This window comes from Emydura macquarii, unplaced genomic scaffold (genome assembly GCF_026122565.2).
Source record: "Emydura macquarii macquarii isolate MOO-44397 ecotype Brisbane River unplaced genomic scaffold, CSIRO-AGI_Emac_v2 contig_1230, whole genome shotgun sequence".
Taxonomy (NCBI): domain Eukaryota; kingdom Metazoa; phylum Chordata; order Testudines; family Chelidae; genus Emydura; species Emydura macquarii.
Window position 1 is genome coordinate 22709882 of NW_027131367.1, and position 16489 is coordinate 22726370.

Consider the following 16489-nt stretch of genomic DNA (forward strand, 5'->3'; position numbering starts at 1 on the left):
CAGCAATCCTTGCTGGGCACAGTCATGCTGTTTTCTGTCACCTTCCCCATGCTATTTCCTGCCCTAAAAGCAGGACTGAGCCTGCGGTGCTGGAAGGTGCTGATTGCTGACTCAATGCACTCTCCATTTAGGAAGTGCACATGACAGACCAAGCTCACAAGATTTGGGGTCAGTCGAGTTTGGATACTGCTCTAAATCTTATCCCAGTCTCCTGGGCTTGGGAACCTCACAAGGACAGATTTCTTGGCGTTCCTAATCTCAGCTCAACTGGAAATACTATGAGAACAGCCTGGTGATCAGGAAGTGCAGAGATTTATCCCAGGAGAAAAGGTCGCTGAACTTTGCTGAAGCTCCTGAAGAGATTTGAGTTCATTTCAGGGCATGGTTTCAGATAAGCTCCAGGGTGATTCTTGGTTTGGGATGAATCCCACCTTCTCTAGAAGTGCTGTTCTGGACTGACACTAAGACAGAGAGTCTTCTGGTATGGACATGCTCAGAACAGCCCGAATCTCCTGTCTGGCTCTGGTAGAGGTGGTGCTTGTGGACCACGCTGGTCCTGGCTGGAGTTTTTGCACTCCCACAGTGAGCTCTGAACCAGATCGGGGACTCTGTCTACTGGTCATATCCACCCACCAGCTGGCAGACACAAGGCAGCCTCTGCCATCAGGGGTTGATCGGGCTGGACAACCATTAGCCAATCAGCCAAGAGCGTATTTTTGCTCTAACTTATAACTAATGTTATCCCCCCCTGCTGCTCATTTCATTTGTTTGACTTGATGACAGTATCAGGACATGGTACCTTTCTCCCTATATGGTCCTGCAGTTTTGGCAGCAGATTGATAGACAGGACTCCTTGGTTTTAGTCTCTTCTGCTACTGACTTGCTGGATAGCATCATCTCACTGGGCATCATTTTCTCTTCTGTAAAATGGGTATTACAACATCTAATTAATGAGTATTTATAAAGCTTAGAGCTCTTTGAATGACAAGTGCTATAGGGGGCATTATTATCCAGAAAACGCCATCACTGCTGTTACTGACTAGAATCCCATTAGCTGCATGTTCAGTAAATCCGATTGCTTGTCGCCGATCAGCATGTTGCTTAGCCAGATATGTTATGGCATAGCCTTCTCTTCTGGTTAGGTCAGGCCTCGGGATTTGCTGTCTTTGTAGACTCTTCCACAAACGTTTTCCTTCAGTATTCATCATCTGCAATTTTTCACAAGTCCTTGGCATGGTGAACTTAAAATAACCCACTCTGGATTTGGCCTCTGCCCTCAAAGGATGGTCTGGTGTTGTCTGGCCCTTTGCAAACATTGGCCTGCCATTTAATGTCACTGCAAAAAGAGGAGAGAGCATCTCCTGTGACCTGGACAAAAGGAATTCAGGGTAGTCAGCAGCTCCTTCCATGGCTGCAAAGTTCATGCCAGGAATGAAGGCAGCCTTGCATGGTGACATTAGTCAGCATAGTCTGAGAGCCAGAGCTGGATCTGTCTGGGTCCTGCAGCCACAGTACAGAAACTCCATTGAATTGCAAGCAAGTCCTGCCCCTTCTCTACCTCTGCAGAGGGTATGACACATGGCCAGGTTTAAGCATTATACAGGAAACCTCTGAGGATGGGGCAGTTGAATGCAAGCTCTGTATGGGTAGTGAAAGAACGGGTTAGGTATTATAAAAGATTCCAGCTAAAGCTTTCTGCTAGTGCTTTTATGGGATATCCACTCTCTGGTCCAGTGTGTTTCAAGACTTGCTTAGAGAGACAAAGTAGGTGAGGTAATATCTGTTATTGAACCAACTTCGAGTCTTGCTTGACTTTCAGGGTCACATTAGATGAAGAAAACAAAGAGACGTCATTCTTTCTGTAATCCCTTGGCCCTCGGCTACTCTTTTCCATTAAAAAGGTTCTTGGCAGGTTGGGAGCATGGTAGGGAATCTCAGCAGGGCCTCTGGCCTGGAAAACTGCATTGTTTCAACTGATAGGTTTGCTTTGATTAGATCATATTTAGAGAGCCCAAAGCAATTTATCATCATTTGCACTCTTCTGAGGGATGGGAATAAAGTGAATGTCAGGCAAGAGACTAGTGTCTGAAGAACAATAGGAGTGAGTGGAGATGGGCCGATGAGTGTGTATCTAGGTTAGGGTTAGGCTGTGGGCTAGGGCTTGGGTTGGAGGTGGAATCAGAGCTAGATTTTGAGATCTCGCACTAAGGGAAGTCTGGAAGATTCGCCATCATGGAATGTCTCCCGTCTTGGTCTCTTAGCAAGACAGTGGCCACATCCCAATCAGAACCAGAAAATAAGCTGCTTCTGGGTTTTAAACAGGACCTGGACCCAAAACCATTAGAGAGGTTTGAGATCAGGGGATTTGAATTCTCCCAGATTTGTAAAGCACCTGGCACCTAACGCCCATCGAGTCAGGCATCTAAGTGCCTATTTGCATCTTTAGGTGCCTAAAACCCTTTGAAAACCTGGTCCCTGGTCCCGTGTGATAGACACTGCATTGATACCAATTGACTGACATTCCTGTGTAACTAATGGACCATTGAGGTGTTGGGCACTGGATCTGTTCAGCTACACAGCAACTGCAGTTCCCCTGGCTGTCCCTTGGACAGTTAGCAATACAGTAGGTGCAGTCCAACGCCGTCTACCTAACACAGGGCCAGGTTTTGATACTCTTGCTCCTGTTGCTCCATTGGAATCCATGGCACTACTCATGGCACGCACTCTGAGGAGTAAGGGGGGCAGGATGTGGCCCCCGTTCAGCGCTGTGGATGGAGGCTTTCTACTTCGGCCTGGCTGGTGTGTCAGTGGCTAATGCAAAGCTCTGCAGTTTCCATCCCACACCGACACGCTTACTTCCCACCACAGGCAGCACAGGTTCAATGGAACAAGCCTCCCCGGCAATTCTGGAGAGTAACTTCAGTGTCAAACAGCCAAAAAGGCCCCAGTGGGCTTAGAAACCTCTCGTTCCTCTTTCTGCACCTCTGTAAGACTAGCAGCGTGGTGAGCCAGGTGTTCCCAGTCATTTCCCCACGCTGGGCATCTCTTTCCCTCCTGCCCTGGCTCCATTTAGACCGCAAGGTCTGTCCATCCGTATGGCTTCACCAGGGGTTCTCAAACTTTTTTTCCTGGGACCCCCCCCCCACTTTGAAAATATTTCCAGCTGGGCCGACCCCCCCCCATGCTACGCCATACGCCTGCGCTGCTGCTGGGGGCGGTGCTGCCTTCACAGCATCCAGCCAGCAGCTGCTGCTCTTGGCCACCCAGCTCTGAAGGGCTCTGGCTGGCCACCATGCACAGGGCTGACAGTCACAGCCATGGCATGTACAGGGGCTGACAGCTCACGACTCCCCCCCCCCCCCAATAACCTTGCAACCCCTTGAGGGGTCCTGGCCCCCCAGTTTGAGAACCCCTGGTTCAGACAATACCTACCACAGCGGGGCCTGATCTCACTTAGAGCCTCCAGGTACGACCGTAATGCAAATAATAAGAGCAGCCTAACAGAGTGGCTTGTGCATGGGCTAGCGAGCCAGGGGCTAAGGCAGGAGGAGCCCCACTTCAGAGGAATCCAGGGATTCCAGTAGAAAAGGCAGCAGCCGGACGCTGCAGGGCGAGGCACGTCTGAGGAAGTAGCTGAGCCAGCCCCAGGCAGGACAGGCAGGCTGGCAGCAAATGGGGGAAGCTCAGGAAACAGAAGGTTGTGTGGAGCTGGGGCGAGTGGACCGGCCAAGAAGCGCAGGTTTTGCTCCTGCAGGACCCTAGCCAGACAAAGCCTGGTGGTGGGAGGTGAAGGAGGGAAGGGGAGCTGAGAACCCCTGTTTGTTTTGGATGTTTGAGTTCTGCTTTTGACAGGAGAGCTGGTGAAGAGAGAATGAGAGGATTTGACCTTCGGGTCGCTGGTGACTGAGTGAGTTCTTAAAGGGGCCCTGTATGAAGGGGATGGCCACAGAGGCAATGGTGCTCCAGGCAGCGGCAGAAGATCCGGTCCAGCGCTGGGGAGATGCAGGCAGACACTGCACGGTTCGGGTCAGAACATTCCAGCCACAGGCTGATCCCCAGCAACGAAGTGCATCCCAGCAGAACATGACCTCAGGGAGGGTCAGAACGTCACCTGTCACTTCCTATCCGCTGGCCCTGGGCAAACCCTGCTGGGACCAGTGGTAGACAGCTCAGCTGCTCAGGGCCTGGCAGCCTTGCCTTTGCTGACACGGCTTCCCTTTCCTGCTTCCTCTTCCTGGCTCTCCCAGGCACAGAGCTCTGGTGCCTCTCAGTGGCATTCTGGTGGCGTTTGCATTTTTTTAACCGATTACAAAGACACCTGCTTACAGAGGGGAGCGCTGTCGCAGGAGGGTATTTTTGTGTTGATCTCTGGCCCACCGCGTCTGGCCGCCTGCCTGTCTCGAACTCTTCCTCCCCGTACATTGCCCCCTCCCAACAGGCCTGCCTGCAGTACAGCAGCCATGTGCACCATAACCTCTCAAGGCCGACGGTGGCAGCACCGACATCCAAGTCGTTTTCAATGGGGCAGTGCCCCAGAGCCACGTGGCCAGGACAAGATGGCCACCCCTCGTTGCATGTGACGCTAGCCTAGTGCCACCGTGCCCCCATGTACGTGTGCATCGCAGCACAGCGTCACAGCAGCACAGCGGCCTGCTCTTACCTCATCACCTTGCAGCACCACTGCACTATGTCTCATGGTCTGCTCCAGCCGGGTGGCCAGATTTAGGCCCGCCCCGTCAAAACTGGGCTGGTGCTGCCGAAATCAGAGCAGGGAGGAGCCTCTGGTATATCAGGAGTAACTCGGTATCCAGGGGCTGAAATGCATGGCATTGCACCAGCGCAGCAAACGCGGCCTGTGGGGCCGAACAGCCAGCGCTGCCGGAGCACCAGTGCCGGCGCCATCGCGTTAGCGGCCTGGAGCACAGGCTGCTGCTCGGCGGAGTGAAATCATCATGTCACAGCAGTAGGGCCCATTAGAAGTGAAATGTTCCTACTGGGGTATTTTATTTGCACACTCCAGTAGAGTGGACACCAAAAGGCTTTGCTAATGCTTCATGGGCTGCTAATTTCCTCTCTGACCTCTTTTGTTGGCGAGTGACCCCAGCCAGACTCGCTCTGCAATGAATGCCAAAGCCTGACACAGGCCGGGGCTGGGGTGACAATGAGAGCCTCGCTGGGCTTTAATCAGGCTCCAGGTTGCAGTTTAAGAACAGGGGGAATTTGTGTGGCTCTCAAAAGAGCTGGGTGGCACAATAAGGGAGGCCCCGGGCTCTCCCAGGAAGGCAGAGGCAGCCCAGCGACGACCGCTAAAGGGATTTGTCAGGCAGGGAGGAGGGAGGATGGCTTCCTTTGTCAAAGGCTTTCTTTCGAAAGGAAGGTTTTTCTGAATGCCCCTGTTAGACGACCCAATCGGGTCCTGGCAGATGGATATCACAGGCACGCTGCTTATTCATGGCAGCCTGCAGCTTTTCTCGCTTCCCCCTCCCCCAGCCTTTTATGCATTTTTAAGGCTAATTTGTTTTGTTAATCTTTTCTTGCCCTCCCGCTTTCTCTCCCCCCTACAGACTGTGACTCATACTGCAAGGCGTCCAAGGGGAAGCTGAAGATTAACATGAAGAAGTACTGCAAGAAAGACTATGGTGAGTGGTGCGGTCTTGGCCTTCGTGGCGTTTTTAAAATGAGGGGGATTGAAAAAAAAAAAAAATCTCTTTCCTGAAACGCAATCGGCCTCATTCTTCTTAGCTGCGACTGCAAGGGGTGAGCTCCAGCGTGTCTGAACCCGGCCATGTTCTGTCCAGAACAGTCACAGATTGTGCAGGTGGAGGGCAGGTTTGCGGCCCATGCAGAGCCAGGTGCGCCTTGGAAGGACTCGGAACTCTGGCAGGAGCAGAGTGGTCAGGATTCCCATACAGCTGCTCTAATGCAAGCACTGGTCAGTCCCTCCCCAGGCTCTGAGTGTTTTGTAGCCTGTAGTTTAGGCATTATTTTCTTGTATTTTAGAGGGAAAATCAGACTCCCTAAGAAAGGCTCGAAGTGGCAGTGATGCATGTATGTACAATGGTGTTTCTAAAACATGCAGTGATGCTTTAAAAGTCTGTGCAATGAAGAGTGACCATCATTTCCCCAGGGCCAGGGTCCTTGCTCAGCTCCAGCACAGCATCCTCTGTTACCCAGAATGCCCTGGGGCCCTCCTCAGCCCAAGCACTGCATGCTTCGTGATGGCAGGGACTTTTAGGCTTGTGGTAAACTAGTGGCACATGCTGCTGCATCATTTGAATGCACGTACTCCTCCCCGCCCAGCTGCACAAGTCACAGATCTCCCCACAGCACTGCAGCTCATGATTTTGTGGACGTGCTGGAGCTTTGCAATTTTCAGAGTGAATGAAACAAGGGGTGGAGGAAAGAAATGTCCCCAGACACAGTGACCCCCCAAAAGTTAGACTGGTCCCAATTAAAAGCTCTCCCAGCTCATTCGTCTGGAAAGTTATAGTTCTCCAAGTGAGACGGGCATCTAATCAAAAGACCAGCGTCAAAGGTTAAGATCTTTCCTGCTTTGCCACTTCCAGCGCCCTAACTTCCTACGCTCTGGCACTTCCCTGGTGGAGTAACTGGATCACTTGGCAAGCGGGACGGTGGTTTGTCACACCATGGGATTTAGCAGTACAAAGGCCCCTGAAATCAAGGTTGCAGGACCAGTTTATATCAGCAGGAAGCCTGGCCCCCACGGGTTAGCTTTTGGCTACACACTTTTGCTTTGTATTTCAATGTAATGCAGCTAATATAAAATCAATGAGCTTCTAAGCTAAACTAACTGCCCTCAAATGTAGGCGGACAAGGTGGGTGAGGTATGGAGCGTGTCACAGCTAAAAACAAGATGGAACAGATTTGTTTCTGCTAAACATTTAGCGTATTTAGCTGTGACACTCTCCACACCTTTCCCAGAGCTGACAAAGAGCTCTGTGTGGCTCGAACGCTTGTCCCTCTCACTCACACAAGTTGGTCCAATAAAAGCTATTACCTCACCCCCCCTTGTCTCTCTAATATCCTGGGACTGGCACAGCTACAACAACATTGCATACCTAAACGGTAGGAACGGTTTTCCTGGGGGACAGGGACAATCTGACCTCTACAGTCTATTTCGATTAGAAATCCCAAGATCTCTTGTCTACACTACTTCATTTATCTGATAAAGTGGTATAAGGCAGGAAAGCATGTGTAGCGCTATGGAAATTTGTCCCTTTCTGCATCAGTGTTTATGAAAAAAATCACATCTATGTAAGGTCTTGCCTTCCCTGAGCCCGAGGGGGAAGGCAAGATCCTGATTTGGAGTCTGATTCATTTATAACACTGGTTTTGCCAGTGATTTCCATGGAGTTACTCCTGATTCACACCAGTGTATGTGATAGATTCAAAGATTTTAAGGAGAAAAGAGACTATTATATCATGTAGTCTATGAACACAGGCCATAGCATTTTACTTCTGTATTGAGCCTAATATCACCCCTTTGTGTTTCTTGTAACTTTTAATGGTACTTTGACGCTTAGAACCTTTGCCATGAAGGTGTCTTTACAAAACTAAGTTTGTGATGGGTCTGTGATTTAATTACTTCATCAATATGTTTGACATGTTCTCAAGCTGCAGTTCAAAAGCTCCAGTTGATCCAAGCAATTACAGGCTGGTAAGCCTAACTTCAATACCAGGCAAATTGGCTGAAACTATAGTAAAGGACAGAACTATCAGAAACATAGATGAACACCGTTTGTTGGGGAAGAGTCAACATGGTTTTTGCAAAGGGAAATCACGCCTCATCAATCTACTAGAATTCTTTGAGGGGGGTCAACAAGCATGTGGAGAAGGGTGATCCAGTGGATATAGTGTACTTAGATTTTCAGAAAGCCTTTGACAATGTCCCTCACCAAAATGTTGTGAGCAAAGTAAGCAGTCATGGGATAAGAGGGAAGGTCCTCTCCTGGATCAGTAACTGATTAAAAGATAGAAAATAAAGGGTAGGAATAAATGGTCAGTTTTCAGAATGGAGAGAAGTAAATATTGTTGTCCCCCAGGGGTCTGTACTGGACCAGTACTGTTCAACGTACTCATAAATGATCTAGACAAAGGGGGAAACAGTGAGGTGGCAACAAAATGGCAGATTAATTTCAAAGTTGATAAAAGCAAAGTAATGCATATTGGAAAACATAATCCCAACTATTCATACAAAACAATGGGGTTTAAATTAGCTGTTACCGCTTAAGAAAGAGATCTTGAAGTCACTGTGGATAGTTCTCTGAAAACATCCACTCAATGTGCAGTGGCAGTCAAAAAAGCTAACTGAATCATTGGGAATCATTAGGGAAGGGATAGATGAGACAGAAAATATCATATTGCCTCTTTATAAATCCATGGTACACCCACATCTTGAATGCTGTGTGCAGATTTGGTCGCCCCTTCTCAAAAAGATATACTGGAATTGGAAAAGGTACAGAAAAGATGATTAGGGGTAAGGGAAAACTTCCACATGAGGAGAGATTAATAAGATTAGGACTTTTCAGCTTGGAAAAGAGACGACTAAAGGGAGGTACAATAGAGGTCTATAAAATCCTGACTGGTGTAGAGAAAGTAAAAAAGAAAGTGTTTTTCACTCAGTCTGATAACACAAGAACTAGGGGTCACCAAATGGAATTAATAGGCAGGAGGTTTAAAACAAAGAAAAGGAAGTATTTCTTCACACAAGGCACTGTCAGCTTGTGGAATGCCTGCCAGAGGATGTTGTGAAGACCAAGACTATAACAGGGCTCAAAAAAAACCTAGATCAGTTCATGGAGGACAGATCCAGCAATGGCTATGAGCCAGGATGGGCAGGGATGCAAAACCATGCTCTGAAGTGTCCCTAGCCTCTGTTTGCCAGAAGCTGGCAACGGGTGACAGGGGATGGATCACTTGATGATCACCTGTTCTATTCATTCCCTCTGAAGCACCTGGCATTGGGCACTGTCAGAAGACAGGATACCGGGCTAGAAGGACATTGGTCTGACCCAATATGGCTGTGCTTATGTTATGTTCTCATGTAATGTGTTGATTCTCATCTATAGAGCCTGATGGGCCTCATTCTGATTCTAGATACACTGGTAGCATTTTACTGATGGACCTCCAAAGAAGTCAACAGACTTACTGTGGGCTTAGTTGAATTTAAATGAAGTTAGAATCCGACTTGAGCCCTGGCTTTTTGGGAGATCAACCCTCCTTCCAAAGTGCTGTCCTTGCAGTTGGGTTCAGCTGGGTGTATTCTAGGTGTCAGGAACCAGATTTATGGGAAATTCCTGTAGACTCTGTTAGGGATGGAATCAACAGGGCTCTGTAGAAATGTAAGAGAGAGCTGTAGAAATGACTCTAAACATACTACAGGGACTGAGACAATTTCTATAGACTTTGTTTTAAAGTTGCCTATGGAATTCCACATCAGGCATCTAATTTTCTATTTCATTTTATAGGCTAGTCCAAAATTCCTACATGATCATTTTCTGTTTAATTCCATTGAGCTTCCCCTGAGGGTGGGTGGCTGGGGGCAGCAGGTAGTAGATGACTCTGGACTCCAAAACTCACTTCCTTCATTAGGCTGAGGGCCTAAGCCAACTCTGATTGAGTTCAATGGGCATCTTCCCGGTGACTTTAATGGACACTGGATCAGGTCCTGGCCTTACACTGAAGCCTCTTTACATCGTCATGGCAATGTACAGAGAACTAAAGCAGGTGTGAATTACAGTTGCATCCACTTTAAGGCCCCTCGATGCTGCCAGAAGACTTTGTGTAAAGGAGAATCAGCCCCCTGTGTTTGTGGATCTTCAAATTCCATCTCTACTCCTGGCTTCTGCCTGTAGGAGGCAGGGGTGGACTGGTGCGTAATACACCATGTAAAGGCATTCAGAGTCTCAGCGGGTGAAACTCAGCAGAACCCCTTTGCAGGGCCATTTTGAGTCAGGCAAGCAAGTCTTCATTTACACGTAAAAGGGCATCCTCCGGACAGCGTAGCTTCTTCCCTATGGTGCGTATGAGCCCACCCTGTGCAGAGGATGTCATGCAGTTCAAGAACTGGAAGAGAGGAAGGTGATCAGGAAGAGTCAACATGGATTCACCAAGGGAAAGTCATACCTGATTGCTTTCTATGAAGTGACTGGCTCTGTGGATGTAGGGAAGGCGGTGGATGTGATATACCTTGACTTTAGCAAAGCTTTTGATACTGTCTCTCACAGTATTCTTATCAGCAAGTTAAAGAAGCATGGGTTGGATGAATGGACTATAAAATGGATAGAGAACTGGCTAGAGCATAGGGCTCAATGAGTAGTGATCAATGGCTCCATGTCTAGCTGGCAACCGGTCACAAGCAGAGTTCCCCAGGGGTCGGTCCTGGGGCCGGTTTTGTTCAACATCTTCATTAATGATCTGGAGGATGGGGTAGATTGCACCCTCAGCAAGTTTGCGGATGACACTAAGCTGGGGGGAGTGGTAGATACCCTGGAAGGTAGGGATAGGATACAGAAGGACCTAAACAAACTGGAGGATTGGGCCAAAAGAAATCTAATGAGGTTCAACAAAGAAAAGAGCAGAGTCCTCCACTTAGGAAGGAAGAATCCCATGCATAGCTATAGACTGGGGATCGACAAGCTAGGCAGCAGTTCTGCAGAAAAGGACCTGGGGGTTACAGTGGATAAGAAGCTGGATATGAGTCAGCAGTGTGCCCTGGTTGTCAAGAAGGCTAATAGCATATTGGGCTGCATTAGGAGGGGCATTGCCAGCAGGACGTGGGAAGTGATTATTCCCCTCTATTCGGCATTGGTGAGGCCACATTTGGAGTACTGTGTCCAATTTTGGGCCCCCCACTACAAAAAGGATGTAGACAAGTTGGAGAGAGTCCAGCGGAGGGCAACAAAAATGATTAGGGGGCTGGAGCACAGGACTTATGAGGAGAGGCTAAGGGAACTGGGCTTGTTTAGTCTGCAAAAGAGAAGAATGAGGGGGGATTTGATAGCAGCCTTTAACTACCTGAAAGGGGGTTCCAGAGAGGATGGGGCTAGGCTGTTCTCGGTGGTGGCAGATGACAGAACAAGGAGCAACAGTCTCAAGTTGCAGTTGGGGAGGTCTAGGTTGGACATTAGGAAAAAGTTTTTCACTAGGAGGGTGGTGAAGCACTGGAATGGGTTACCTAGGGAGGTGGTGGAATCTGCATCTTTAGAGGTTTTTAAGCTGAGGCTTGACAAAGCCCTGGCTGGGATGATATAGCTGAGGTTAGTCCTGCTTTGAGCAGGGGGTTGGACTAGATGACCTCTGAGGTCCCTTCCAACTCTAATACTCTATGAGTCTATGATTCTAACATGGCATCCTCCACGTGCGGTCAGGGGCCGGAGCGTATCATCCCATGGCACAGCCGATTCTGGGGCACACAATGCATGCATTGCATACACAGGTGGCATGCCGCTGCACCACTGATCTCAGCAGTAGTACTTCCACTTAGAATCTGGTCCAGGTATTTATTAGGATCTTTTGTTTGTAATAGTTGCCTGTTAGGTTCAGTATTGTATATGCTCCTGGAGATGTGGTGGGTAGATTTTAAAATCAATTTTAGTAATTAAGTAATTTCAAGATACTCTTTGGCAATGTTTTATTAGAGTCCATCTACAACCCCTCCAGTTACCACAAGTGGTAAATGATATCCCCCCTCCGATTGTCTCCCTTGCTGTGCTCTACGATATCATCGCCCCAGGCCTGTACCCTACCAGTGTCATGTTTGGGGTCTGCTGGAACATTTTCATGTACATTTCAAACTGTTGCCGTGTCAATCCAGGGCCAGTTTTTAATGTGATACCTGGAGCAGGCCCAGATGAGCTCAGCTGAATGCCGGAGGCCTCTGGAAAAAAAATAAAAAGGCATCCTCTCTGTATCAAAGTTTCCAACAGCAATGTAATGGCACCTCCTCCTCCTTGTTCCGAACGTGGAGTCACACCAGCAGCACAGTACATCCTGGAAGTGTTTGCAAACGTAGAACTAATTTCCATTTAAACACTCCTTCACAACATCTTTTTCATACAAGGGAATTCCTGGCAACGGCAGAAATTGCTGTGTTCAGAGATGCTCTGCTTGGCTTTGTATTCTGACAGCTTTGACCGAACTCACGTGATCAAGAGCACACAGAGGGGCAGGGAAGTAATAAAAGGGCTCTGTTCTTGAACATACACCCAACTTCTCTTCCAGCCCCCTGTTCCCCTCCAGCCACCCTCTTAAACAAAATTCCATCATACATTTACAGAATGAAACCCTGAATAATTTATTATTTCAGTTTGTTTACGCAGGGACAGGAGGGCAAACTTCGACACAGCGGCAAATCAGGACTTTCCCATCCAGTCCCACAGCACAGGGTTTGAATGCAAAAATCTGCCTGTTTATTCTTGCTTTACACCACATGGCAAATGTGTTCTGAAGTTTAAATGAGAGACCATCCCCTTTCTGCAACAATGAACAGGCCGGGCTGGAATGCATTCATCACAGAATATTAAAAGGACCCTGCCAAATTCTGCTCCCACTGCTACCCGATCCACCAGGGGTTTTAAATCCTATTTTTAAAACAACCACAAATGTCTTCCATTGGTGTTACAGTTAGTAGAGAGGGGAAATAATTTTTTAAATCACATGCACTTTTCATCTTTGAAGCTGTGTGTTGACTTTTTGCATTTCACAACTTAGTTTCAACATCATTTCCAGTCAGTTACATATCCTGGTTCTGACGCACTAGCAGAGTCCTGCAGTGTAGGGGTTTTACAGCATAGCAATGGGTAGGTTGTTTCAAGAGCAAACAACAACAAAAACCCTCGTTTTTATTCTCTCTATTAGGTTTTTTTAAACAAGAACTAAAGTTTTGGACTGCAACACGCTGATGCTTTTAGGCTGCTGTCAGCTATTATGGGGGTGAAAACCGTATAGACCGGTTCAAGAACCTGTACTTGCACTGTAGCACCCTAGAGGGCTGCATAGGAGGAAAGTGGGAGCTATGGAAGCTGCAATATTGCATTTGTTTCTTTGTTTCAGCCAGAGGCAACATTTGTTTTGAAAAAAAAACAAACTTCCCAGGGAATTATTTTGTTGGGGATTGGGGCCCAATCCTGAGACGTGCTGAGACCCTGCTGGGAAGTGCTGAGTCCCCTCACCTCCCTCTGAAGGGGAGGCGCTCAGCACCCGCCCAGGCTCACGCCCAGACTGCAGTACATACCAGTCTTCTATGCCCAAAGAGGCCTACAGTCCGTGAGTCATCTTAGCTGGGGCTAAAGAACATTTGGGAATCTCCTTTTTCAAGCAATGGTGTCAGAGTGAAGGCACCAAACAGAACCAAGTCAAATGAAGGAACATCCAAGGGTGTCAAAAATGTGAACTCCTGGGCCATGCAACAGGGAGAAGAGGGGCAGTGTGGGAAAGCAAGCCCAGCCACATAGCTGGTGCTCACGCTGGCGGGTCCTTGTAAACATGCATTAGGTGAGGGCAGCCCAGCTTCCGAAACATTCCAGGAGGGAATAAAGGCTTGCAAAGGCCCCCGGAGGGATGATAAAGACTTTTTGACTGACACCCCAGCGGGAAGCCAATTAGGAAGCAGTTTGCCTCAATGTTACGGAATGATAGCAGCTCTGAATGTCTTAAAAGACTCTAACTAGGTTGAACATGGTTACTTCTCCTGTGAGCTAAGCAGGGATCATCCGCACAGCTCTGCTCAATAGGGCTTTTTATCGTCCTTTTTAATGCAGTGACTCAAAGGGGATCGTTTTATTTATTTATTTATTTTCTCTATTTGTGCTTTTTTTTTACGGGCTGTTTCCCGCAAAGTATATTCTGTACAAAGATTTTGAGCCAAGCAATGTAAGAGGGATGCAACTGCAATTTAACCTCACTGAGTCTTGGGTGAGAACAAAATTCTTTTGACTTTGCTACTAAGTGGAATTAAGTTAATGATTTTACTAAATCCCTGTTGCACAGAAAAATAAGACCGAGCCAGTAGACCGGGAGGCTGTGAAACCTTCTGAGCTCAGGGCTTTGGAAGCCAGGCTCTGGAAAGCATTGGGAGGGATCTAGGTTTGGGGATGAAGTTGGTGGAGAGAACCCCCAAACTTCCTGGCCACGCAAAGAAGTGCCCAGCAGCAGTTTGCACAGTGTGTGGCTGTTCGCTGCTGTGCAGAGTGTGGGACACGCGCACCATGGTGCGAGTGAGTGGATGAGGCTGACTGGTTAGTGGTTTACTCGCATTTTCCACAGGGGTAAATGGCAGACAGTGTGCGAGGCAAGGAAGAGCCAGGTTTCCATTCTAATGGAGGGGCAGCTTTCTCTGTAGGCCAGCCCCTGGAGCCAAGTGTAGTTGGCCTGCTGCAGCTCCATTTGTCTCTTGTTTATTCATCGTGGCTTAGGCCAGGTCTACACTAGCAAAGGTTTGCTGGCATAGTTCCACCTCCATAGCTATACCGGCAACCACTCCTGGTGCAGGTATTTTGGCAAAACAGTTCTTTTGCCAGTAGTGCTGATAGCAGGGTGACAAGGAAAATAAGCTATGCTGCCAAAGGCTAGCATAACTGCAGCCACACTACAGCTTTTGCAAGTATAGTAATACTGAAAAACCCATCACCGCCTTAATCAACATGGTGATACTGGTAAAAGCTTCTTGCGTAGGCCGGGCTTAGACTAAGGCATCCAGATACTCTGGTCCAACGGAGTCATGCTCAGCACTAGGATGTGATGCAATCCTCCCATCAGATTTAAGTACTGAGCCACCCTTTAAACCTGCCCCATTCAGAGTGGCTGACCATCAGGCTGCTACCCACGTAAATTAGCTCAGCCCTCAGGGTCACTCTACTTTACTCCAGCTACTTATGGCCTCAGCGAAGCAATCCTGAATCCAGAGATTGCAGAGATATTGCAATCCCCCAGCCTGGCCCCAAGTGCTGGGAAGAGGGGGGAGCACTGGAGCAGCTTTGCTACCTTTACACCCCAGCGCAAGAGGAACCCTATATTATGTCTTTAAAGCGGCTTTGCCCTATAAGAGTCACACAAAGCAACCATAACAGACCAGAGAATTTGGCCCAGGGAGTCTTCTGCCCATGTGACTCCAGGGTAAGTTTTGTTGCCTGACTCTAAGGCCATGGAGCTCTCAGGCAGCAATTCTGTGGCCACCGGTGGAGAATTTTGGGTTACACTTGTATTAGCATCACTGGAGCGTCTGCTTTTCTGCTAGCAGAACTGGGTACCTGGGTCAGGTACCTAGCATCAATATTTGACCTGAGGGATTTGGGGGTGCTCAGCGCTTCTGAAAAGCCAGCCACCTATTTAGATCCCTACATTTCAAGCTTCCGTTTTCCTGCCTATAGGTATCCTTTACCCCTGATGCTTAACCAGTGATGGACAGGAATTATCTTAAAGTTTCCCCGGATCCAAGGGGCTGAGTCCAAGCAGCTAAAGCTGCTGGCGATGTTGAAACATTCACTGACAGTGCTGAGCGGGTGAGATGCCACACAGAACTCGATTAACAGAGAATTAGAGGAGGGGTAGTATAATTAAGACCAATCAACATGGGTTTATGGAAAACAGATCCTGTCAACTGAATATCTATTTTTGATGAGATAACATGTTTGGCTACTGAAGTGTTGATGTAACACACGTAAACTTCTGTAAGGTGTTTGACTTGGTAGCGCATGATATTTTGATTAAAAAGCTAGAAAGATATCAAATGAACATGGTGCACATTAAAAGCTGGCTAACCACTAGGTCTCAAAATGTAACTGTAAATGGGGATTTATCAAACACTGTTTCCGGTGGGGTCCCACAGAAATCGGTTCTTGCTTCTACGCTATTTAACTTTTTTTTTTATCAACAATGTGAAAAAAAACATAAAATCATCATTGACAAGGTTTGTAGATGACACAAATGGGGATGGCAGTAAATAATTAATTGGCTAGATTAGTGATCTGGATTGTTTAGTAATCTAGGCACAAGGAAACAATATGCATTTTACTACGGCTAAATGTAAAGTGTACATCTAGGAACAAAGAATATAGGCCATACTTAGAGAACAGGGGAAATCGATCTTGGGAAGGGTGACTATGAAAAAGATTTGGGGGTTGTGGTGAATAATCAGCTGAATATGAGCGCCTTGTGACGCTGTGACCAAAAAAGCTAATGAAATTCTGGAATGCATAAACTAGAACATTGAGTAGGATTACAGAGATATTTCTTTAACCTCTTTGTTTGGCACTGGTGTAATCGCTGCTGGAATACCGTGTCCAAGTCTGGTGTCCACAGTTCAAGAAGGATGTTGATAAATTAGAAAGGGGGTTCAGAGAAGAGCTTTGAGAATGATTAAAGGATAAGAAAAAGTTGCCTTTTAGTGATAAACACAAGGAGCTCAATCTATTTAGTTTAACAAAAAGAAGGTTAAGAGGTGACTTGATCACAGGAACACGTGATATGT

General features: G+C 47.6%; 1 protein-coding gene across 1 annotated transcript in view; it reads left to right on the top strand.

The window, feature by feature from the left end:
- The window catches only part of NTN1 (netrin 1), a 195274-nt gene that overhangs the window by 159854 nt on the left and 18931 nt on the right, over positions 1–16489 (top strand). Inside the window, exon 5 of the mRNA XM_067547879.1 lies at positions 5565–5639. Within this exon, the coding sequence (XP_067403980.1) occupies positions 5565–5639 (75 nt within the window). The remainder of the gene's footprint in view (positions 1–5564; positions 5640–16489) is intronic.